The 26,629-nt window shown below is 35.1% G+C and overlaps 2 protein-coding genes across 3 annotated transcripts; one reads left to right on the top strand and one right to left on the bottom strand.

The window, feature by feature from the left end:
• Positions 1 to 340: 340 nt before the first annotated feature.
• Positions 341 to 8,492, bottom strand: LOC126726862 (phosphatidylinositol/phosphatidylcholine transfer protein SFH2-like). 2 transcript variants are annotated; one of them, XM_050432268.1, is made up of 11 exons: positions 8,291 to 8,492; positions 8,125 to 8,153; positions 5,349 to 5,432; positions 5,176 to 5,229; positions 3,942 to 4,019; positions 3,711 to 3,764; positions 3,528 to 3,587; positions 3,265 to 3,360; positions 2,232 to 2,333; positions 1,945 to 2,025; positions 341 to 989 (listed from the first exon to the last, which is right to left on the bottom strand). In XM_050432268.1, the coding sequence occupies exons 1-11, from the start codon at positions 8,343 to 8,345 to the stop codon at positions 672 to 674; spliced, it is 1,011 nt and encodes a 336-aa protein (XP_050288225.1). In that variant the 5' UTR covers positions 8,346 to 8,492; the 3' UTR covers positions 341 to 671. The 2 variants fall into 2 exon arrangements, with proteins under 2 accessions (XP_050288225.1, XP_050288226.1); XM_050432269.1 differs by lacking the exons at positions 8,125 to 8,153; positions 8,291 to 8,492 and adding an exon at positions 6,532 to 7,122.
• A 15,699-nt stretch (positions 8,493 to 24,191) lies between these two features.
• Positions 24,192 to 26,387, top strand: LOC126726860 (U-box domain-containing protein 35-like). The gene is made up of 4 exons (XM_050432265.1): positions 24,192 to 24,791; positions 25,486 to 25,604; positions 25,703 to 25,818; positions 25,934 to 26,387. The coding sequence occupies exons 1-4, from the start codon at positions 24,404 to 24,406 to the stop codon at positions 26,196 to 26,198; spliced, it is 888 nt and encodes a 295-aa protein (XP_050288222.1). The 5' UTR covers positions 24,192 to 24,403; the 3' UTR covers positions 26,199 to 26,387.
• The last annotated feature ends 242 nt before the right edge of the window (positions 26,388 to 26,629 follow it).

The following is a 26,629-nucleotide window of genomic DNA, read 5'->3' as shown; positions in this document are numbered from 1 at the left end:
TTTGAGATATGTTCTTCAATGGCCGTTTATGAAGTCAGTAAATCAATAGCAACCATGGATTCATGGCTGTTGAAAGCATTCGGTAATCCAAAGGACAGAATGGCACCGGACCGGACAAGGGGCCAGTAGGGGCCAAACCATTTGATAATCTCCCATTCTCAGAACCGGTCAACGCAAAGCACTCCATGGTCATTTGTATTGGTAAAAGAAATTGCTTTCAACAAAAACTTGACTTTTTAAATATAAAAAACGAATTTTCAAACAATTAATTATTAGCCAGCAGCCAAAACAATGAAGTAAATCAAACCAATAGTTAACAGTCAAAGCTACAAACTGCTAATTTCTGAAACAGATTCTTCTGCCCTAGTAATATTAGACTTAAATCTGTGCAAACTACAAATGCAATTCTCTAGAGAATTGTCAGGCTGAGGGTATCTTATAAACTGATTATCCAGCCAATAGTCAAGTTACATACACCATATAGATTTTCCCATTGGAATTCATTTTGGGATAACATAAGCCACTATTATTACATTTATATGGTATAACTAGAATGGTGGATCAGGAAGACCATATGCCTTCTACCACAGCTCCAAAAACGTGAATGGGCATTCATCAAGGCTTTTCACGTGTATCACTGCAAATGATGAAAGAAATTGAGCTACATAATTTCAATCATTGTTAATCTTGAGCCCATTTAGCGAGCCAGATATCCCGTTCCCGTTCCCAAACTTGTGTAACTCAGATTCTATGGTTTTAGCAATCTCCGTTCCTTCTGCAACAGGTTCAGGCAGATCCACGTGAAAGGAACCATGTTTTATGGGCGCAACAGGTTCACGTTTTGAAGCTTGCTGCTTTATGTAGTTGTAGAGCTGTTGATGGAAGTGATGGTCCAAGGAATAGCAATTTTCATATCCATTCTCTGAATGCCTAGATGATCCAGAGCCTTCATTTCTACAGAAATGTGGGAGAGAAGCATAATCCATTATCTACATCAAACACAAAAACCAACAAGATTAGTCATCTGAAACAAGAGAACAGCAGACTGAAAACCATTCAACAGTTATTCTGCATATTCAGTATTCACTTGAGTTCTAGTGGTAAGGAAACATAGAACTTTTGCCATTGCATCCTTTATCCGTAGCCAGTATTTTTAACACATCTTTCAACAAGTACTTGACATCAGAAGAGGAATACAGGAGGCTTGATTATTGACTGAAACAGAGCCAAAGGCTGAAACTCCAGCATCCATGAATAGGAGAATATTCCACCCCATCCCATGGCCTAAAACGATAATGCTACTTAAACATTGATTATGCAAGCTATCCAATATCTGAACAAAGCTTTGCTAACATCAGCAAAGATACTGGGTCAAAACTACTAGTTATTATAAGAGTATTCCAATAATGATCTCTGGGACACCATGACCATGAAATCCATATCTGTGTATTCTATATACAACAACCATGCCTTGCAAATTTTTTGGAGTTGGCTAGATTTTTTGGTTGACTCTTTGTTATATTGCCACGTAAGTTTTGGAATCCTACATTTTTTCACATCATCATTATAATATATATTTTTTTCAATTGATTTTTTTAATATGTGAGTTTAAAGAAATAAAATTCAGTGTTTTAGTAGAATAAAAAGCAACCTAACACTAAACATTCTGATTAAATTACATTTGGCCTTTGCTAAACAAATATTTCTGATTCAATTATATCGCATCTTTTCTTAAAATTCTGTAATTTGACTTTTAATTCATTAATATATTTAAATAAATACCATTTTATCAACTTTCCTGTGTATCACATGGGTTAACAACTAAATGTATTAAAGACGGAGGAACACTGACAATTACAGTCAGTGGTGAAAGAAGCTATACATAAGCATCCAAATGATATCTAAGTCAAGTATTACAAAAGATTTTGGATAATGGGGGCAGACCTTCAAGAGCTCATCTCGTCCACAACCTGGCAAGACCTGAACTTTTTTCCTTGTCCTTTCTTGCAAAAGTGGCTTGACAACCTGCTAATAGTTAAAGTTACATTGTTACCATACCAAAAAGGTTTGTCCAGGAAAAAGAAGATGAAGAAGAAAATGGAAGGCATTTACTCCTAAATGAGCTTAATATATAAACAAGCGCTCAAATTGAACCAATGCATCAAGGGGAAACACTGGTTTATAGCAAACCATAATATTAAATTGTATCGATCAACAACATTGAGGCTTACCTTCCAACATGCTGTAAATATATACGGAACATTTACAATGTAATATGTATTTGTCTTCTCTGGGTAGTTCAAGTCATCAATAGTTGATATAATTGTCAATAACTGCAAGAGCAGAAAACACAAGACCAAGTAAATGTTACATGGCTTTAAAAGTTTATACACTACAAAGCTCAACAGAAAAAGTGCAGTGGTTCTTCTCTTAGAGATAGTTAGTTACTTAAAATTTGTTGTTTCAGTATGCCCGAAGCCAAAAAACATTTGCTTAATGCTGAGCTTTTTGAAGGTACATAAGAGTATCAGAACATACATTCATATTACCAATAGTGCAAAACTTAGGTAGAATTCTATAGGTGTTACTCATCAAAATAAAAATAAAAAAGAATTCTTTAGGTGTTGTACCTTAGGTTCTCAATTAAATTCAAACAAATCGCTAATCGAATTTAATTTTCCTTGAGAAAAATAGCAATTTCATGTTGCCTTGATCAATGCTGCCATGTGTTTGAATTTAATTGGCAACCTAAAGTACAGTATTTAAGGAATTATACCTAATATTTTCCCTTACCAATAAATGATGTGCTGATTGTGCTCTTTGAGTAGCCACATCATCCTTTGAATTATTTTTTTCCCCATTTGATGTTACACAGAAACTTATTATGGAGTGCTAATCATATGTTGCTTGTCTTAGAGTTCAACAATCATACTTTCCGCTCATAAATTCTCTAAGTGTTTAATTTCCTTCTTGTGTACTCTGATTAATGTATCTTGAGAATGTCCAAAAATCATTGAATGTAGGTCAAAAATTCAAAGTAGATTAATAATGTGTAAGGCTTGGTTACAAATCCTTCCCATCCAAGTACAGGAGTAATGTAGTAACTATTTTTGTTTTTGATACTAATAGAAAAACATTATAAGTATCTAAATAAAACAAATATATATCATAATTTATGGGTGTAATAAGAAGATTGTTCACAAAGTTAAATGGGTCAGCAGGGAAGAAAATACATAAAACTTCAACAGTGGCAAGTTATTATACCTTAATCTGACTCAGTGCTGAAAGCTTTAGGCCAGTCATGTCCAAAACTTTTACACAAGTGGTAATAGGCCGCCCATATTTTTTAGATGCAGAAGGCTACAAAGGCAGTTTATGTATGAATCAACACAGTGACTTAATATTTTTATAATGCAAAATGCTATAACAGAATATAGAGGCTAAAATACTTATAAAAAAAAAAATAGCATAGAGGCTAAAACAGCAACAGAAGAAATTTCTAAGAGATTCCAAACTTTCATGCTCACCAAAATTACACGGTCCCGATATTCATTGATTTGAATGTGTGACTGCACATAGTAGTGTACCTGTAAAATAAAAAAGGAACATAAATAAAAATACATTATTAAGACCAGGCAGTAGAAATTGTAGTCTCATATTAGAACTGGTACCAATGAAACGTAAATAAGGAATTTTATCATAATACTTACAGATGCTTTGTCAAACGTGCTGAGCCCAACACCAATTGCAAAGACAGGCAGTCCCTGGAGAGTAATAAGACAAGAACATGTGAGAGTAATGCAATTACGATCATTACTTTGAATTAGGTGATCCCCATGGAGCAACATATTGCAGTATTTAATACATAAACACTATGCTAGCTAAAGAATAAAGAATGTAAATGCTGTAAACAATATAATTTTTTGGTTGAGAATGAGAACCTCTTTTGAGTAACCTGACAGTCCTATAAGCTGTGAATCACGCACTGCTCTGTACAGCTCAGTAGGGCCTATGGGTTTCTGTATAAAGAAACAGCATCCACATGAGAAACAAAAGAATTCATTGGCAATGGCCAATACTATGCTTATAGTTTTTTTTTTTTTTTTTTTTTTTTTTTTTGAACAAAACCACTAATAAGCTAACACAATCTTTGACACCAAAAAAAAAAGGCTGTGTATAATGTGTTTCTTGGGGTGTGTGTGTGTGTGTGCTCGTGAGTTGATGTCCAACTAATGATAAGAAACATTAGTGCTACGAGAAATTGGTTTGGCAAACAAGACTCAGATATTTGGAACATGGTGCCAACTTGTTTGATGTGGCTTGTTTGGAAAGAGCGGAATAGGCGTACTTTTGAAGACATGGAGAGCCACTTGGATCAATTGAAAACTTTGTTTGCTCAGACTCTTTGACTGGTCCCAGATTTGGGGTACACACAATATTCTTCTAATTTAGAGTTTCAAGTTTCACTTAGATTTTCCTTTTGAGACTTTTGTACTTTTTGGACACTTTATGTTCATCATAGTGAACATAAAGTATATTTGATTTTTAATACAATTGCATTACTTAAAAATAAAAATAAATAATAGTGCTTGGAGTCTAACAACTTGACAGTTCAGCTGCCCTAACATGATTTTCATCCATAACATGGGAAATTATAGATAGTGGTTTTCTATATACTGGCCAGATCAAGAAGCCACTGGTATGCCAATAGATTAAAGGATACAACATCCAAATGTGGCCTCTATAATTCTAGAACTATGATGGCCCACCCATGGTAGCTTCAATAACCATATTGGTCATATAGGCACTCAGACTAGGTAACCACAAAAGTTAATGATAAATTTAGTTTATGAATAAAAGCAAAAATTACCAGAAATTGGTTCACAAGGTAAATTGCAGACAAGGGATTAATACATTTTACATCACGCAAAAGATTTTTTACTTTTTATCAATCACACAATATGACATTGGGTACCACCTTGCCTTAAACAAAAAGAACAGAAAGGATTCTAAGAGCTGATGTCTAACTTGATAGATCAAATTAATCGAAGATCTTACGAAAATGATCAGTTGATATAATATATTTGGAAAAATAATCAGCAATTAAACATCCTTGGATAAATTATGAGCTTCAAGAAAATGTGACACCATAAGCAGAAAAAAATACAAACTTACTGCTAAGATGTTGTCAATCTCATTCTGTACCCTCCAGTTTAAACTGTCCAACAACTGGAACATCATACAAGCATAAAGTATGTCAACAATTAAAACAAGAATCATAGTTGAATGTTTCAATAACATAATTGTAAAGATTTGCAAAAGTTTTCAACCAAAGACTAATATCTAACCATTTTGTGGGCTTTGGGAACATTCCACTCCCTTGCTTTTAGGAAACGTGCTAGATTTTCAGTTGGATACCCTTGATGAACATTCTGCAGATAAAGAGATAATTGTTACATCCATTCAATAAACACAAATATCAATTAATTTAGATTAGGAGCATAGCATGAAGTGAGGCTCAAAGCAAGCATCTCTTACCTACAAACTACACTAAATTTTTCACCAACTGCATGAAAAGATAAGGAACAAAATGAAGAAAACTTCTTCCATCCCCACCAACCCTTAAAGACAAACTATCTCCATAAATAATGGAGGCCTAAATGCAAAAATACCCCCGAGGGTTTGGGTCAATTTCAAAAACACCCCCTAGAGTATAATTCTTCCTTATAACTCCCTAGGGTTTTCATATCTGCCGAATTAACCCTTGGGACTAACTTTCTTTAGCTCTTTCCGAAAAATTACTAGAGCATCATATATCAGTGCTGCAAATCAGTTGGTGAGGCTTCTTAATGTGGTCATGTGATATTTCCGTCCATGAGAGCTAACAAAAGTTAGTTCCAAAGGTCAATTTGGTGAATATGATAACCTCAGGGAGTTATAAAGAAAAATTGAAACCCTGGGGGTTGTTTTTGCAACTGACCCAAACCCTTGGGTGTGTTTTTGCATTTTGGACAATAATTTATTCCAAAATATTCAGTAGTGAAAAATCTGATGTAGACCATTATGTATTTTACACTGGGGATTTAACAAGTTATTTAGTGATTGATTGGACAAGTTTATTGTGAATTAATCCGCACATATAGATAATTCAACCACAGTTATCAAGTACAAAATCTAAACGCAGTAAATATAATGAAAGGAGATGGTCTAGTGGTTCCCAAGCCTCATGAGATCCTATGTTCAAAATTCTTAGCCAGCATCTTGGGCCAAATCCTAAAGGAATTACTCTCTGTAATTACCTACTGTGTGTTGGACTGGGGGACTATACATACCTGGAGGAATATTTAGGTGCCCGGTGAATTCTGGACACCACGTTAGCAACAAAACAAAAAAGTAATAGAAGGACACATATTTGGTAACAAAGCAGAAAACCAGTGAAGAACATCTTCAATGTAAAAAACACTCCAGTGATTCAATTCTGCAGAAAATTCACAATAGAAAAAGCAGTTACAAATAGTCTATTCACAAAACCTTTGCACTAGAATCTGCTGCAACCTCTGAAACGACTTGTTTGCCTGCCTACTGCAACAACCATAGAACCTCTAGAATCTTCCAAAGTCAAAATCCTCAACAAACAAAACTCATCTACATGAACCAGAACCCTTGAAACTCCAAGGACCTCCTTAAAGATTTGATGGAGTGGACTCACTGTAAAAGCTCTCGGATTTTCAAAACAACCTCTAAATCACTTTCTTTGGGATCACAAGATGAGTGTGTAGAATATAAAGGTTTTTCAGTCTTGCTGAAGGAAGAAAAAGGCAAAGGTTTTGTGTTTCTATGGGTGTAGCAGCACTTTTCTCTATTTAAGCCCATACAAGGCATGGTTTTTATAGGTGTACAAGCAGGTCATGAAAGCCCTTATGAAAGTAGAAACAGAATTATGATCAACGCAATCTCGCTCAAGCAAGCCTCAAGCGAGTGACGGGCTATGCTTTAATGTTCGAGTGAAATTCTCAGTTTTCAATTCTCTTGAGATCTTCAAGGCAGCTTAGGACTAACTTTTACAAAAAATGAAATACATCCAAATATTTGAATACAACCTTTGTAATGGAATTAGCCAACACTTAAAAACCTAACAAGTAGAAATCAGCAATCATTCTAACGGAAAGTACAGTGTTTGTTTTCCCTCAATTGCGAAGATATAATGACCTTGTCCAGTGGGTGGAGTCTAGATACTTTGATGCAGGCAACATGCAATCATTTCTAACTTCACCCTCCAAACTTGCCCAACATTGGATACGAGAATCAAGAATTCTTGACACCGTTAAGAAAAGCTTGTGAACTGTTGCACTTTTTTAGAGAAATACAATTTAAAATGAATGAGATTTACCAAATTGGCCGCCAAACACCACATTAAATGACAACCCATGGAATATTTCCAGGAACTACTTTTTTGATGACCAAATATTGTAGAATATGCCAAATCCTGTGGACAACCATCATAGCTGACAAAATCTTTGAGGCATTGTGGTAAGGGCATAGCATAACCGCTTCCATTGAGTCTTACACAGTCCACAAAGCAGACCTTATGCCTTGTCAAGTACTCTTTGCTCATATCACATTCTGGGAATGGTCACACATTTCCTCCAGGTTTTATTCTCCTTGATCACCCCCATAAAACATGAAATGAATTGGTCAAATGGGAATGTGTGGCAATTGAATCTTATCTAACTCCACAAGAATAATTTATTGTAGTTATGACTCTGAAGAAAGAGAAGCAATGAACTTCAGCTTGTGAATTCAAATCACACTGTGGTGCCAGGAATTAATTCATATTAGACCCTTGTTCTGAATCACATCACATTCAGTTCACCGAACAAAAAAGAGCTGGTAGGCACCAAGAAGACCCAGTTGCCAGATCAAACCATTCAATCAGCCAACCAACTATTAAGATAATTCAGGATCAAACTCTATTGCTCACAAAATTCACCCAAAAAAAAAAAAAAAAATTTCTAGCTTTCATTTTTGCTCAATTGCAACTAGAAAGTTACTAAACAAAATACACAAAAATATCAAATTTAAAAATAAAAATAAAAAATACAGGAAAAGAGGGGAAATGCAAACCTGATATGATTTCTTCAATGGCTCCTCAACTGCCATTATTCAAAAAAAAAAAAAAAAATTAATGCAAAAGAATAGCATTAAAAAAAATTTAAAAATAAAAAATAAAAAAAGGAATCTTTAAATGAAAAAGAGAAAGTAAGAGCAGGAAGTTGGGTGAAGCAGAGACCTTGATCTATTAGTGCTTGCAACTGCCTGATCACTTCCTGAGAAGCAATACCCATTTCTTCTCTTCCACAAATTTGCACAAATGCCAAATGCACACCCCCAAAAAATCACTACTTTTCAAGCTCTCTTTCTTTCTCTATTTCTCTCTCTCTTCTTTGACTCTTTTTGGATTTTTTTTTTTTTTTTTTACTTGAGCTTGGTGATATACAGAGGCAACTTACCAGCTAAAAAGTACACCACAACTAAAAAAAAAAAAAAAACTTGAGTGAGAGAGGTCAACAAAGGCGGGCCTACAAGACAGTCACCCCACTTTCACTCTCTACCTAGAAATTGAAGCTCGCTCTCTCTCTCTCTCTCTCTCTCTCTCTCTCTCTCTGAAATAAATTGATAACATTATTTTTTCTTTTTCTTTTTTTGCTTTTGCTTTTGCTTATATGTAGTTTAAAGTTAAACTAGTTATGTTGTTTTTCTGTTATCTTACAGATGAAAAAGCAGAACAAGTTTCTATGCTTCCTAGATAACTTTCATTTGCTGCGTGCGCTGGTTTTTTTTTTTTTTTTTTTTTTTTTTTTCAATTAAACCTTGTGATTGTAGTTGTGTTTGGTTCAATGACAATTTTATTTACAAACATTGTGTTTCATCGCATGTCTCTACAGATCAAATCGTTCTCCTCTCAACTATCAAATTATCAACAAATAAAAAAATACAAATATTTTATTGTTATATTTATCACCATAAAGTTTAGATTCAAATGGAACTCTTCTATGCATAATCCATATTATCTAATTTTATGTTATATATTATTTGCATTAACCAAAGTTTAGATTTAAATGAAACTAGATTACGTCCTTATTAATTGATTTTTATATTTTATTTTCAACAAAAAATAATTTTTGTGATTTGATCCAATCACAATTTAGTTCAACAAATTCTTTCAATTACTACATTTGGTTCCTAAGGTTTAGAACTTTGGATTAAAATAAAATCATTATTAGTACTTTATTTTATTCCAAACTTTTGGGTTGAAACATAACAATTGAAAGTTTATAAAATAAATTGTGACAGTATCAAATCACGTAGAGATAAATTATTACTCTCTCTTTTCTTATAAAATCTAACTAAATATAAAAAGATAAATATTTTAAACCTAGAACAGCCAAAATTTGTTTGCATTAACTTATTTTTATTTGTTTATTTTATTTAAAAATACAATTTTTCTTTTTCTTTTTTGGTTTTTCTTTTTAAAGAAGAGAATGGGGGTTGGTTAAAAAGGGTAGGTGCCAATAGGTAAGCCCATTGCCAATAAGATGTATAAATTAAATTTAACAAAATGGGATTTTAAAGAGGGTAAACAATTGACTGAAAATAAAAACTTGAGTTTTAGTTAAAACTAGGGGTGGCAAAATCAACCCAAATCCATTTGCCTATCCAAACCCACCCACTTAAATGAGACCCAAACCCACCCAATTATTAATTGGGTTAAATGGGTATTAACCCAATTAAACTCAATTAATATTAATGTTTATTAGGTTTTAATTGGGTACCCAATTAGATCCAATTATGATCCAACTATCATTTCTACAAATCACCTAACTCTAAAATGCCCCAAAACCACTAAAATTACCAAAATACCCCCTCAACCTAAAAAATGACCAAAAATACACCTAAACCTAAAAATGACCAAAATACCCCTAAAATCTGAAAAAAACCAAAATACCCCTTAAACCTTAATAAAAAGACCAAAATACCCCTTAACCTAAAAAATGACCAAAATAAAGTACTTGTTTAATGATATATTTGTTTTAAGTTAAAACAAATATATCATTAAACAAGTACTTTATTTTTTTGAGAAAAATTAAACAAGTACTTTAGGTTAAAAGGTTGACTCCAACCAAACTACATCACATAAAAATAAGGTTTTGTCGCTTGATCCTTCATTTTATACATGCTTAGTTGGTTAATCTTTAAATTTATTTATTAATAATAACCCGTTAAGCTTGCCTTTTTTTTCTTTTTATATTTTTTTTTAGATGGATACATTTAGTTACCGCTTAGCACTTGCTTGGGAGAACTTATTTTTAATTAGCCTGCTAAAGTTTAAAAAATAAATAAATAATTAGAAAATTATTTTTATAACTAAAAAAAAATATTCAAAATTTTGTACCAAACTAAATAAAGTGAATAAATTGAAAATAAATTCTCACAAATCAATTTTTAATATTCTCTTTTCTTTTCTTTTCTTTTTTTTTTTTTTTGGAAGAATATTTAATATTCTTTTTTTGATGGAAAAAAAAAAAGAGGGTCATACGCGTGTGATCATTGACCTGGCTCACTTAAACCCGCTATTGATGGTGTAGGACATCCCTGAGCACGTTAGGGCTATTGGCGTCATGGCACAACATTTTTGTGAAGCACACAACTCAAACCCGACAACTCTTGAACTTGTAGGTGTGATCAAGTCCGGAACTCCTATCAATGCGCACCATCAAAGTAATTGGACGGTGTATTTACCCTAGCAGTGGTCCTTCGTCGGTAGATCTCTTCCTGCACTTCATTTCAACGTTTCTTTCGCTTTGGAATATTCTTTCTCCTTAGAGACAAAGAAAATCGAGTGGCCTTAAGAGTATTCAGCTAGAACCCTCTTAAGAGGCTAAGAACATAGAAATGGTGCCACGAATGACCGACTCTTTATTCTTCTTATGTTGTTCTTTTCCTATATGGGTCCGCCAGTCTGAGTCTTTGTTTTTTATTCTTTTGTACATAGTGAACTTTTTTGAGAAACTTGTACATAGTGAACTAATTGTAAATTATTTTAAGTTTGAATCTCAGATCCATGATCAGTATTAAATTGCAAAACAAGCCTTTCAATTTATGTTAGACTAATGCATCCGTACATTATTTGGGTTCCCTTTTCCATTCTGTTATTGCTAAATTCAATTATCTCGCTAGTATTTCTGTACCAACACCTAAATATAGGTAAGACTTGAATTTTACATAAGGAGAGTGTCATTGCACAATATTTTTATAATAAATTCTAAGTAGTAAGTTCACTACAAAAATTGGAGCTATCCTGGCATTTTTATAACAAATTCTAATTAGTAACAGCATTGTTACTAATTTTAATTTGAACTTAGCCCCAAAATTACTTTTTTACCAATCAAACTACTAGTAAAAATCTTAATGTTATAAAAATATTGTAGACATCACATTTCTCTTTATAAAATGGGTAGGTGGATGTCATTAGCACCCTAATTTATTGTTGATAGCCTACTTTATCTCCTTTTCGACCTTGCCTTACTTTGAAGGTTAAGGGTTTGTTTGGTATGTGAGTTCAGGTACCAGTTTTTAAAATGGTGTGCAAACTTTCATTTAAAAAGTGTTGTGAAAATACACTAAAAACTGATTGGTATTTTGATTTGATAATAAAGAGTTATCATAAAAAACGAACATCATAGGTTAAAACTCTCTAAAAAAAAAAAAATCATAATACAAAAAAAAAAAAAAAAAAAAATCTATTTTGTACCATATTTTAATTTTAATAACTTTTTTTTTTCATAAGTGAACAAAATACAATTGTGTGTTTGGTATGCGTGTATTTTTTTAATATTAAAAAATGGTAACTATCTAACATGTTCAATACATTCATTAATATTTATTAGAAAAGAGAAAAATTCTCACACTATTTCTGTTTACTCTGTTCTTCCTCTTCAAACACCCCCCCTCCCCGTGTTGGAATACTAAACTCATACAATACCACTAAATTATTATCATTGGAACTTTTTTTTTTTTTTTTTTAGAAATACTTAGAACATGCTGCTAATCTCACAACTCGAACAATTTTTCCCTAAACTCTCAAACAATTTATGCGTGAAGAGATGTTAATTTAGCTATAAGACTTTGACTCGCTGGAACCTTATTTTAAAGAATCTTGACATAAAAATGGAGAAAATATCTTTTATGACAGACATACCAAGTAAGTCATTTAACAATATCATAAATAAATGTTATATAATTTAATTTTATATTAATTGTTTGTTCTACCAACCATTCACATGGTTTTCACAATTCACTCATTGTCATTGGCTTAATTGTTACCAGAGATATTTTACAAAAATATGATATGTATAATGTTGATATATGATTTACTATCACTATGTATGGTATATGTACAATTATTTTTATCGGTAAATCAATCTTTGAACTTAAGATCATGATCACCATTCATCTCAAGACTCGAGGTGTTTTGAGTTTTTTTTTTTTTAAATAAACAAGAGGTGTCAGTTAAATGTCACCGCCATTTGCTTTTTTTTCCTCCATGAATAGGTCATATTGCCATGTACAGGTATACATCTATTTGAATAGGTTATATTGACAGAAGAAAAAGTCAAAGAAACGGAGCCATGTTGAAGGGTGGGGGCCTGGCCCCCCACCCCCGCCCCCCCCCCCCCCCCCCCCCCCCCCCCCCAATTTTGGAAAATTTTTAAATATATATAATTATTTTAATGTTTTCAAAATTTAGTATACAAAAATAAGAGCTGGCCCCCCCTAAGTATTTGTATTAGTTCAATGATGCTTTAAAAAAAATAATTAGTCTAATAGTTATAGAGACAACTTTATTTTTCACAATTCTATTTTTTATTGTAAAATGTGCTTTTATATCTATTAAATATTTGAAAAAATTTGGCACCAAACATGTTTGAATTTATCTTTTTCAACTTGTTATGTGGCGATTAACAAGTCATTGACTCATTAAAAAATTATTGTCACTAAAACTACACATGAAATGTCTCTTTAGTTGCCACATAATGGGTCAAAGCAAAATAGTTTCAAATATGTTTTAAGACTAATTTGTTCCTCCCTTGTTTTTGAAAATTACATTAGTTCAATTGAATAATTTTACTTACATTAGTATAAAATTTGATAATTTTTATAGAAAATGAAATTTTTTAAGAATTTCACTATGAAAATTGTGAAAATGTGTTTTATTAATTTTATGAAAGATAGCCATCAAACATAATTTTGATTGAAAATATTAAGCTATTATTTTGTTGGGTGTGTGTATATATATAACTTATCAAATAAAAAAGTGTGTATATAATAAAAAAAGCATGTGTATTTATGTGTGTGTATGGGCTTGTCTTGATAAATATATTAGTGTTGCAACTTGGCCTCCCAAACAGAAATTCCTGGCTCCGCCCCTAAGAAACCAAAACTCACAATAACTTCTTAACAAAGTGTGAAATATCAGACAGAAGGCATTACAAATTTGGCTTTGTTTTGCTTTTGCAAGAATACTTTTCCCAAAAGTATGAGAACCCCATTACTTTAGGCATTAGACCATAATGCATCTTTTTTCTACGGAGAAACTTCGTCGAACACTCAGCTCTCAGCATTGTCATTCAATGGTCTTTGTAATGTAACACATGGAAAGGAGAATGAAAAAGTGTCATCACAGTTTGGTGTCCAGCAATATGTAGTACCCAATTAGTGACATTATGGTCCTGTATTCCAAATTTCCCACGCTTTGTGGACCACGTAGATATTTCTGGAATGCAATAAATTCCAATGTGCTTTACAAGTTACAACGCGTTATACAGTTGCATTAAAATTGTATCACCAATATGAAGACTATGGATCGATATGGAATTCCAATGTTACTTCAACTTATGGGTGTGAACTGCATGTGAATGAGTTTTAGTCAAGCTGAGCCTTGCTTTGTTCAAAGCCCAACTTTGTCTTTAAGTGGGAAAAGATTGAAAAGAATGCGAGCTAGGCATGCTATTTATGACTTGCAAGCCTAGCTAGCTAACTGTGCTTGAATTATTTGGCTTCTTAATATATCTTAGTAAATGGCCCAAGCGAGCGGAACAATTAATTTGACCAAATTTAGTCATAGTTTGATGGGTTTGCTCGTGAAGAGTTGGGCTGATCATTTACACCAATACAGTTGAACCTTCCCCAGTCCCCAGTATATATAAATGAGTCCCTTACATTACATACTTTGAAAATTGAAAGTCAAGTTGTGGAAGCTCACAATATTCAAGTTAAATACGCCATCTTGGAGTGTGACTCGTCGAACTCTAGAATCAGGTCAGAGTCAAATTTTGACACACAATTTTTATGCACCTGGTCTTATTAGAAACACATCATTCCTTGTGTGTGTTTGTTTTTTTCATATAGACTTTAGTTGGACCTTAAAAAATCATCGGTGTTTTAATTAATCAGTCCGAGTACAAACGAGAAGCATCTAGTTCAATAACAAAATAACTTCAGGAAATGAATCAGAATAAACGAAAAATTCTACAGTCTAGTTGCATCCTTATTCGGATGAAGTATCAGCACAATGATTAGTTTCATAAGAAAATATACTTCAAACTAAAATTGATCAAACTTGTTGAGAAAAAAGATGGCTCACGAGAACTCTAGGTGGCGCATGCATGGTGGTTCGTGAGGCATGTGGAAACACCAGTTGGGACGTGTGTGAGCTTGGAATTGACTTTGGTTTGAGTCGTTTGGCTGATATCTTTGGATAAGAGAAAAGTGAAGATCTGTGTTGTCGAGCAAGTTGGTCTGGGAATTGGGGTGGCATTGTTGGACAGGAATGTGCACTAGTTTGAGGGTAACGCTGTTGAACAGCAATGTGCAAGGTTGTATAGTGATGATAAACATTGACTATTAAAGGCTACAAGAACGTGGCTGATACCGTGTTGAGAATAAATAGAGAAAGAGAGAAATATCGTGAGTAAAGCCCTTGTGAATTATATATTTTCTACACAATGAGCTATATATAGGTTAATGAGTGAATGTAATGACAAATGGATATTGGATAATCAGTGGGTGATAGTCCTAGTGGGGGAGATCGGAGATTGACCAATTGATAATTGCTAAGCAAGAATGCGAGATCGGTCTAGCAAAAATGAGTTGTGGTGTTAGCATAGAGACATTGCCCTCACCAAACTTAATAAAATAAAATGAATAAGAAGAGTAAAAAGAAAAACTAAGACAGTGGGAATTAGAGAAGAAAATTTGAAAGTTTGAAGTTGTGGAGGGCGAACAAAGCCAAACCTAAAAAAAAAAAAAATATATATATATATATATATATTTTTTTTTTTCCTGAAAGGGGGTCAATCGGCTTGACCACGGGTTAACCCGACTCAACCTATTTTTTTACCGAACCAAGTTCAAGTTGATCCATATCTTTATGAGTTAAAAAAAATTTTAAAAAAAACCCTTATTTGTATCCATTTTGATCATCTGGATCAGGATGGATTAATAGGCCCGGTCCAATATTATCATATCTATGCCCACCTTACCTTGGTTTAGAGTTTAGATAAACATTTAAGATTTTTTTTTTCTTTTTCTTTTTTTGAGAAAGAATAAACATCTAAGAACTTGATTGAAGGGCGTGAACTACCATGGCTTTTGTGTGTTTGTTTCTCAAAAAAAAAAAAATGGTAAATTGTAAATTATACCCTTAAAGTTTGGGAGTGATTGAATTTTACATCCTAAAGTTTCAGAATTTAGATTTTACCTCCTAAAATTTGGTGTGTTTGGATTTTACACTCTAATGTTTCATAACTTAGATTTTACCTCCTAAAGTTTATAGTTGTTTGGATTTTACATTCTCAAATTCTGAAACTTTAAGGTGTAAAATTCAAATACCCCAAAACTTTAGGAAATAAAATCCAAACACTTCAAAATATAAGAAGTAAAATCCAAATTCTGAAACGTCAGGATATAAAATCCAAACATCATCAAATTTTAGAAGGTAAAATCCAAATTATGAAATTTCAGGGTGTAAAATTCAATTACCCCAAACTTTAAGGGTATAATTTACAATTAAAAAAAAGCCGTGAACTAAAAGTCTTAATTCTTTATGGAGTGCAGAAAACAAATAATAATAATAAAATCTCCTGAACGAGTGACATTGAAGCTGCCAAGAATAAAACAAAAATATCCATCGAATATCAAAAAAATACTTCATGTTTCTTTTTTTCTTTTTTTGTGAGAACTACATTTGACTTTGAATATATATTTTTCCCAATAGCCGCGTTTCCTTAACATCTATTGGATATTTCATTCGTGGTTCATGTACAAAAATATATAATAACGATAATGTATTATTATTTCCTCTCACTCCAATAATTATGTTAGACGACAATAGAAAATTCTCTCAAAAGTGTGATCATTGTTCACACCTCAGATAGTAAGATCAGAATTCAATAAATTGTACCTTCCCATACCAATAATAATAATGAGATTATTAATATTAATTAGATTGCTTGATAGCTTCACCATAAAATTCTATTAATTTATATTGTCAAATAAATGAAATATATTTCACAGATGGGTGAACATTTAATTACCATTTCTATTCAAATTATTTCCAAAATATATCAAAAAAATTAAAATTATTTCTCATATAAGAGAAATCATTGTAGCTCATTAATCATTTTCCCTTTTACCTCATTTCTCCAATCTTACTGTTTTTGGTTCTTCAGAGAACATCTTTTTGAGGATATCAGCGAACCTGTTCTCACTCTTCTAGGCGTACTCCACACTAAAGGTCTGGAATTTCTACTCCACCTTTTGCACCCAAGTTCTGTAAGTTGCCAGGCTTTGCTCTCTTAGTGCAAAGCACCCCTTACCTAAGAGACCACAAGGTTGGAGTCTCCTAAAACCCTCATATGTTTTACTCCCATGCTAAGTGCTATGACCAATCCAGTCAAGTATGCCTCGTACTCACTAGTATTGTTTGAACAAGAAAACCCAAGCTTGAAAGATAATGACATGGTATCCCCATCTTTGTAGCTTAGGACAATTCCCAGTCCGTTTGAAGTCGTCGTTGCTGACCCATCAAACCTCATTGTCCTCTTCTTTCTTAGGAACTCTGCCACTGCCACTTCCCCGGGGATCTCCTTACTTAGTAAACATTCTTCTTTCCCTGGGAACTAGGCTAGCATATCTGCTATGACTTGGCTTTTGACAACCTTGGGGGTCTTAAGGCTGATGTCACATTGAGAGAGCAAGACCGGCCACTGTGCTATCCTTCCCGTTAGGAGAGGCTGATGAAGGAGTGCATTTATGGGATGTGACTTGGTTACCAAGAGGATCTGGTGGGCTAAGAAGTATTGGTTTAGCCTTTGAGACGTGTAGATAACCACTAGACATGCTCTTTCCATCCTGGGGTACCTGGTTTTTGTATCTTTTAGCATCCTACTTACGTAAAACATGGGTTGCTCATTCCTATCATCATCTTCTTGTGCTAGCAAGGCTCCTATAGCCTTGAAATTTGATGTTAGATATAGCAACAGGGGTTGCCCATGTATCAGTGCTTGTAGGGTAGGAAGATGATTCATGATCTGTTGGATCCTTTGAAAGACTTCCTGCTGTTCAGTTCCCCAAATGAACTCAACCCTCTTTTTCAACAGTTTGGATAAACTACTTGTAATCGAAGCTAATCCTGGCACAAACCTCCTGATGTAGGAGACCCTCCCCAAGAAACTCTGGAACTCTTTAACCGTAGTAGGCCTTCTCATTGTTGCGATTGCTGTAGTTTTGACTGGATCTACACTTAAGCCTCTGCGGTGTACTAGGAACCCAATAAATTTTCTAGTAGATACTCCAAATGCATACTTCATGGGGTTCATGCGTAGTTTGTACTTCCTGCACCTTTCAAAAACTTGTTCAAGTATCTGGAAGTGTCCTGCCTTGGTCTTTGACTTTACCACAATATCATCCACATAATCTTCCATTTCCCTATGCATTATATCATGGAAGATAGCTGTCATAGTTCGCTAGTATGTGGCTCTTGCATTTTTAAGGCCAAAGAGCATCATGGTATAATAAAAATTTCTGATTTATGTCCTAAATGCTGTCTTCTCTGCATCTTTAGCAGCCATGTGGATTTGGTTGTACCCACTATATCCAACCATAAATGAAAACATTGAGTTTCCCGCAGTTGAATCTACGTGAAGGCCAACGTTAGACAAAGGGAATTCATCTTTTGGACATGCTTTGTTTAGATTGCAAAAATCCACACAACATCGAATTTGGCCATTCTTTTTCTTCATGGGTACTATGTTGGAGAGCCATTTGGGATGCTAGATAGACTTGATAAAACCAGCTACTAACAGCTTCTTGACCTCCTGAGTTATCTGAGCCTCTATATCAATGTGAAAGACTCTGGCTAGTTGGACTACTGGTGTGACTCCCGGGTCTACATTAAGAGAATGGACCACTAGCCCTGGATCTAGACCAAGCATCTCATCATATGTCCAAGTGAACACATCCACATATTTTTGAGTAATGCCACTAACTACTCTTTCTCCTGTGCTGTCAACTAACCACTAATAAAAACAGGCTTCTGGGATCCCAACTTAGCCCCCAAGTTTACCTTTTCCAATTCTTCCTCAGGCTGAATTTGTGCTTCCTTGACTAGGTCCTCTAGGATTTCTTCTTGAGCCATCATACAATCTAGTGGCCCGGGACCCTCCTGCACGAAGCATTTAGGCCTCGCGCACTTTTATAAACAATAAACTAGCCTTTCTCCAAGCTCCCATACTACCATGCATTCTCTGGATCCTGAGGAGTTGGTTTCCTTCCTTTGCCTTTTTTTGTCCAGGAGGTTCCTCAGGTCATGAGTACCTCCTTCTTCTTCTTTTTCCAAGACAGGTGCTCCTGGGGTCCCCGGCATAAGGCTTTCATCATCTGGTTCCAACTCGTCATAAAACATTGTCTCCATAAAGTTTACCTTTCCTTGATTGAAAGGATTAGGGTTGGCAGGGATTTTTATGGGCTTCCCATTCAATCTCCCTTTAATACATTAATAGTACGTGGAAGGAATAAGGCAATGCTTATGGAACCATGGGTGTTCTAACAGAACATGGTAAGAAACTTTCAAGTTAATCACATGAAATCTAGTCAGGACTACTATTGGGCCTACCCTTAAGGCTAACTGCACATATCCCTCAGTTGATTCTGCTGATCCTCCAAATCCTATTATCTCTATGGGAGCTCTCAAGATCCTCCTGCCAGTCAGGCCCACGGCTTTAAGGGTATTCAGGTCTATGAAGTTGAGTGGTGCCCCTGTATCTACCGATACTCTTCTAATTTGGACACCGTTTATGGTGGCTATTAGATAAAGGGGTCTGCGATGATATGGATGTTCAACCTCTATGTTCTCATCAGTGAAGGTTATTGCATTGGTTGTCTCCAAGTAAGCTCAGCTAGCATGGGATTCTGCTGTGAACATTCCATTCCCAAATCTGCTGCTATACTTATGAGGGACTTTGTGACCATCCTTCTTGCTTCTAGCCTAAATCCCAATTGGTTGAATAGTGATCTGAACTTAGGATTCTTATAAAGGGTCCTGACTGTGCTTGGATGGAAAGATCCTTCAGATTCTTCTACTTCTACCGGATTCCCATGGATCACTACAGCCACCACTCCCTTTCCCTTATGGTTGGGTAAAGGGTTCCTTTACACTTCGGGTTCCTTTTGAGTGAGCTCTAGGGTACCCTCCCTAAGCTTCTTGTAAAAAAGCCTATGGAGGGTCCAACAGTCCTTGATAGAGTGCTTGACATAGTTATGAATCCTACAAAACAAAATATTCTTTCTTTCTTCTTCAGTTGGTGGCCTAGATACAGTAAATGGCCTAACAATTCCATCTTCAATCCATTTATCCAAAACATGATTCATTTCTTCTGCAGTACATGGGATCACAAGTGGATCCTTGGCAATTTTTCCTTCAGGTTTCTTCCTTTTTTCTCCTATTGAAGCTATCATGGCCTGGGGTACTAGCACTTTCTTTGTCCTCATAGTCAATGCAATCCTCCTAGTTCTTTGCAGCAGGTCAATAAATTGGGTTATGCATAGATTTTCAATCTAAAGCCTGTAATCAAAGATTATGTTGGATATGTAGGTCTCCACGAGCTCCTTTTCTTCATAGTCCCCATAACAGTCTAGAGAAACATCTTCAAACCTTTTGATGAATTGGACAGGATCCTCTCTAGGCCTTTGCTTTACCATCTGAAGGCTTTGGAAGGTGACCATGTCTTCGCCTGGATAGTATTTTGCACAGAACATTTCCATCATCTCTTCTCAGGTCTTAATGGACCCAGACCTCAAGTTGGTATACCATGTATATGTTCTGTCTATTAGGGACTTAGCGAACTCTCTTAAGCACAGCTCCTTATCTCCTGCGTAAGGGCCTATAGTGTGAACGAACCTACTCACGTGTTCCAGAACACTTCCATTTCTTCTATCAAAAGGATGGAACTTTGGGGGTTCGTATCCCTTAGGGTAAGACTTGCCAAGAAGTTCTGGTGGGAATGAGGGATCTCAAGAAAATTGCTTGGGGATCCTCGAGAACTTTTCCCTTTCTTGTTCCAGAAGGGCATTGACATCTGCTAGCGTGAGGTACTAGGGGTTAGCTCCCCCTTCTGCTGTTGACCCTCCCTTTAGTTGGGCTCTATCCTGGTTGACCACAGAGGGGCGTTATCCTTGATTTCTTGGGTCCTACCCTTTTTGAGGAGGTGGATCTCTTTCCGCAAATCTTTCAGCATCTCTGCCATTCTAGCCACAGGGTCTAACTCCTGCCCTGTGCACCTCTGCCCTGAAACGACCTCCTACTCTACCAGAGGTACCTCGTTCCTTTGTCTAGAGGCCACTTCATTTTCTCCTATGGGCTTAGAGGCTACAGGTGGCACATTGGTACCTTTGCTATTCCTTGGTCTTGGAGTTATGCTCTACGAAGGGGCTGCTTCTTCCCTCTCCTTTACCCAGTCCCCAGCAGAGTCACCAAAATGTGTGGGTCCTTTTTGGATAGCACCCAGGTCCAAGTAGAAACAAGGACTATAGGCCCTTTTACTTGTTGTTTTAAGGGATTGGGCTTGGTTCACCGCAGCTAAATGGGCTGATTACGAACCAAATAGTGCACAGAGTAAGAATCCTACAACACATACATACTAGCAAATAAGAAATATATGCATTGAACAGCAAGAAACAATAAAGGGGTAATGTGATAGAGAAAGGCACAAAGTAAACGTTAGGGTCCTTAAGATATTGTGAAATATTTCATTAATTTCTCAATTATATAATACATTATGCTCACTAGGACGTATCACAAGGTCCAAATAAGTTCAAAAATCACAGACTTAGATGACTCTTCAAGTCTTTATGACTTGCAAAGTTTGAATCCAAGTGTGTTCTCTAGTGCCTGTTTGAGGATATTGGGTGGTATTTCCCACTTTTTTCTCACTTTCTTTGAGTTCTAATAGAGTTTTCTTAATGATTCTACTCTAATTCACTGTTGCTAAATGCCCTTCATTGTTGGCTGCTTCCCCTTTTTATAGTGTTATCCTAGGGTTTCTAGGGTACCACCGATTCCCCCCATTTGCTCTCCTGGGTACCATAACCAATATTGTGCTAGCAACATTAGTGGCTGGTCTCTTCCTCATTTCTCATAATTTTCTTCTTTTGGTGCTTCTCCCCCGAAAGTCTCTAGTTGGCTTTCCGTTTTGGGGTGTCCTTAGAGAGCTAACTTTTGGTCCTTCTTCCTTCAAGGCTTCTAAACCTCACCTTTTCAAACTCAGTTTTTGGCCACCTTTCCCTTTTTCATTTCCCAACTGAGCTAATTCCTTCCTGCCAAGTTGAAAGCTTTCCAGCCACTTCCCCTCATGGTTCCTCTTTCTGGGTTTCTCGAGGTACTAGCCCCTTGTTCATGAGTTGTTGGTTCCCAAGCCTTTTGATTCATTTCTGCATCATTGAGTGGCTGATAGGGACATATCTATTCTCGTTCCTTTTGTTTCCTAGCACCCCCTTTTGAATTGTCTTAATTCAACTCTCGTTTTGCTGCACGTCCCGAGGATCTCGAGCTCCTGGCAATCCCCAGGTATCTCGGCCCAGTTCTCACCACTGGGCTCCCTAATGATTTTCTGACCTTGGCAAGCTGGGCTTTTCTTCTTCCCTTCGTTTCATGAGTTTTAAGGCTTACCCATTCGTGGGTTTGGGTTCCTCCTTAAAACCTTAATGGATTTGGGCCTACCATCCCTTTTCTTTATTGCAGGCTCAAGTATTTTTTATGGAGTTCAATTCTCTGTGCCATTTTGGGCCTTGATGCAACTTCATGACTTTTTGGACCTCAACAAGAGTTTAGATAAACATTTAACATTTTTTTTTAAGAAAGAATAAACATCTAAGAACTTGATTGAAGGGTGTGAACTACCATGGCTTTTGTGTGTTTGTTTATAAAAAAAAGGGGTAAATTGTAAATTACACCCCTAAAGTTTGAGGGTGATTGGATTTTATACCCTAAAGTTTTAGAATTTAGATTTTACCTCTTAAAGTTTAGGGTGTTTGGATTTTACACCATAATATTTTACAACTTGGATTTTACCTCTTAAAGTTTAAGATTGTTTGGATTTTAAACTCTGAAACTTTAAGATGTAAAATCCAAACATCTAAAACTTTAAAGAGTAAAATCCAAAACACTTCTAAAATATAAGAGGTAAAATCTAAATTCGAAACGTCAGGGTATAAAATCCAAATATCACTAAATTTTAGGGGGTAAAATCCAAATTCTGAAACTTTAGGGTGTAAAATTCAACCACCTCCAAACTTAATTTGTAATTTACCAAAAAAAAAAAAAAAATGCGTGAACTCAATATTCTTTTTCCTCCAATTTGTTTATTCACGTACAATATAATATGTGTTTGGATATGACTAAAAACTGCGTCTACGTTTTCATTTCACGTTTCCTTCCTTATTTCTTTTTCTTTTTTTTTTTAGCACATGAACAGTGAATTTACTGTGCAGAGACAAAAATCACTGTTCATGCACTGTAGCACACTGTTCACATACTGTAGCATCACTGTTCACGCATTTAAAAATATTAAAAATGGGTCCCACGGTACTTTTCATACATTCAAAAATTATTTTGTTACAGTGTTTTCAGTTTTCAGTAACAAGAAATTCAATCCAAACGGACCCATAGTCTTAATTCTTTATGGAGGGCAGAAAACAAATAATAATAAAAAAATCTCCTGAACGAGTGACATTGAAGCTGCCAAGAATAAAACAAAAATATCCATCGAATATCCCAAATCCGACCTCACCCAAAAAAAAAAAAAAAAAAAAAAAATCATGTTTCTACATTTTTTTTTTCTTTTGTGAGAACTACATTTGACTTTGAATATATCTTTTTCCCGATAGCCGCGATTCCTTCACATCTATTGGATATTCCATTCGTGGTTCATGTACAAAAATATATAATAGCGATAATGTATTATTATTTCCTCTCACTCCAATAATTATGTTACGCGCGCGACAATAGAAAATTATCTCAAAACTGTGCATCACTGTTCACACCTCAGATAGTCAGATCAGAATTCAATAAATTGTACCTTCCCATACCAAGAATATCATAATAATAATAATGAGATTATTAATATTAATTAGATTTCTTGATAGCTTCACCATAAAATTCTTAAAATTCTATTAATTTATATTGTGAAATAAATGAAATATATTTCACACATGGATGAACATTTAATTACCATTTCTATTCAAATTATTTCAAAAATATATCAAAAAAATTAAAATTATTTCTCATATAAGAGAAATCACTGTAGCTCCTTATTCATTATGAAGATTATTATAATAAGCCAACAAGGTAACGTCAAAACTGTCGGGACATGTTACTAATCGACCATGATCTTATATGTTTGATATATGCATTCTTTCTTTACCGCTTTTAGACTTTATCGATCCACATGTAAATATATCAATGCATGACGTATTGCCAACAAAGCTGATTGTTTTTGTCCTCGAGCGAACTGGCAAAGTCAAAGTAGAAGAAACTGACAGCCTCTTTTCGTGGTTAATATTTACTTATTCTTTAGGTGTAGTCTCTGGATTTTTAGCTCATAGGGATCGTACATTATGGTGGCTGGGCCAAAATTAGCGTTGAAATAAATGGCAAAAAGTTTGCAAGTACGGAACCCCCTGTATTCTTTATTGTCATGTAGTTTTCTGAGAGAAAGAGTCCAACAAGAAGATATGTTATAGCTTCAAAAACAGTGTCATGTTGATCATTCTTTGAAGCCAAATTAAGATGTCTGTGTCATTGTCATCAGAGATAGGACATATCCAATCCCATGATGAAGCCAGCGCATCTACAACTGTTGGGTATAGGAACCAGTTTAACGCATATAGCAGCGTGAGCGAGATTGAGGAAGAGAGTAGTAGTACAAGCGAGATCATTGAGGTCAACGATCATGGACTGGTACGCATGGAAACGATCAAAGAAGAGTCGTTTGAGGCAGGTAGTTTGTATTCATTGGATCTTCAGAGCTTGGAAGATAGCGTGTATGTGGGTGTGGGGAAGAGCGAGTCAAGCATGGAAGCTCTAGTTTGGACGTTAAAGCACGCTGTTACCTCTCCCTCCACCATGGTCTATCTCGTTCATGTCTTCCCTGAGATACTGTACATACCCAGTCCATGTAAGCTCTCTCCCCCTCTTTTTCTCTTTGGTTGGTGAGTCATGGTCAAATATTTGGTGCATTGGAATCTGGGCCACTAAAAGCTTGGGTCTTTACCCACCCACCACCACCAAATGGCTTTTTTTTTTTCCAAACAAAGACAAAAAGAATTGACAAAATACTAGTACCATGCATGATTCACGGGAAAAGGGATTAGATATGCCTGGTTTTAAATTGTAATTCATTCTTTTAAGGGCCTAGATTTGTGCTTAGCTTTAATTTTTCTATGAGAATCAACATCGAAAGGTTCGATGTAATTAGTTGTAGATGGATAATGGATTGTCTCAACTCTCAAGCATGAGGCTTGAGGAGCCAAGTTTGATCATTCAAGAGGGACAAATTTTTATTTATTTATGGAATCTAATAGTGTATGGAGTGACATATTATTTAGGATTTTCAATGATATAGTACTTGATAAAATTATGAAATTATTTCTTTGCGAATGGAGATAATCATCATAATTAAGCCATGGTTTAGATAATTTAGATATTAGAATGCAGAAGCCTGAGTTTAAATAATGGAGTTCATTGGATTTTATCCATGATCGATTTGAATCTAATAATTGGATTACATTTTCATTGTCTCTGTGTTAGTAATAAAAAAAATGTTGCCAATGTGATCAAATTAAATGACAGATGTATCTTTGTGATTATAGTAGGAAAGATTCCAAAGAGTCAAGTGAGTCCAGAGCAGGTGCAGAGTTACATGGACCAAGAAAGAAACAAGAGGAGAGAACTACTCCAAAAATTTCTAAATGCATGCTCCTCTTCCAAGGTACATAAACCTCCAATGTATCATTTTAAAGGAACATGTTTATGTTTCTGGGTTAATCTTTTTAATTTGAACCAAAAAAAAGACTAATGATCAAACAGGTTAAGGTAGATACCATTCTTATTGAGAGTGAGATGGTTTCAAAGGCAATCCTGGACCTCATTCCTATTGTCAACATAAGAAAGCTGGTGTTAGGAACCACTAAATCCAGCCTAAGGTATAATCATAAGTGTGTTAAAGGCAAGAGCAATTGAGAAATCAATTCCAATTTTTCTAAGCAACCCTTTTCTCATCTTCAAATAAATTCTCGCATATATTTTTCCAATGTATAGGAGATTGAAGTTTAGAAAAGGGAATGGGATAGCTGATCAAGTGCTTCAGAGTGCACCAGTAAGTTGTGAAGTAAAGATCATTTGTGAAGGAAAGGAAGTGATTGACCTAATGAGTGAATCACGAACAACATCACCTCGTGCGCGAGGCAATGATGAGATCAATCCCAAGCCTACACAAAAGTCTCCAGTTCAACGCAGCATTTCAAAAAAATTTCAACGCACTGATTCCTTTAAATGGTTGTTGTGCTTTAGACCCAAGGAGTAACTGGTTTCCCAATATTTGTAACGAAACACTTACAGAACTGGAACAGAGTTGTATAGAATCAGAATGAATGTCTGATGGTTGAAAGTTAAGTTATACTCACCACACTCCATTTGATTTTGAAATCCTCTTTTCACAGGGAATTCCCAATTGCCCATTAATTGATTTAATTCCACCTCTGGCTTTGATTTACTTTCCTTGTTTCTTTTCTTCTTTTTTTGTTTTTGGTATGGTTCTTCATTGTACATTACGATCGAATTTAGACTAGCAACTTGTGGAACAACCCTGTGACTTTTTAAGCCACTTTCTTGGATTTAAAATGAGTGTACCCATGTATGTATGAATGTATCCAACACATGTAAGTACTCCAAAGTCCAAACACCATGGACCAAAAGCTATAGAATTAATGAAGTTTAAGGGCTGTTTGGTACCAA

The sequence above is a fragment of the Quercus robur genome, chromosome 5 (genome assembly GCF_932294415.1).
Source record: "Quercus robur chromosome 5, dhQueRobu3.1, whole genome shotgun sequence".
In the NCBI taxonomy this organism is placed as follows: domain Eukaryota; kingdom Viridiplantae; phylum Streptophyta; class Magnoliopsida; order Fagales; family Fagaceae; genus Quercus; species Quercus robur.
Note: the sequence above shows the minus strand (reverse complement) of the source record. Positions and strands in the feature narration are given on the sequence as shown.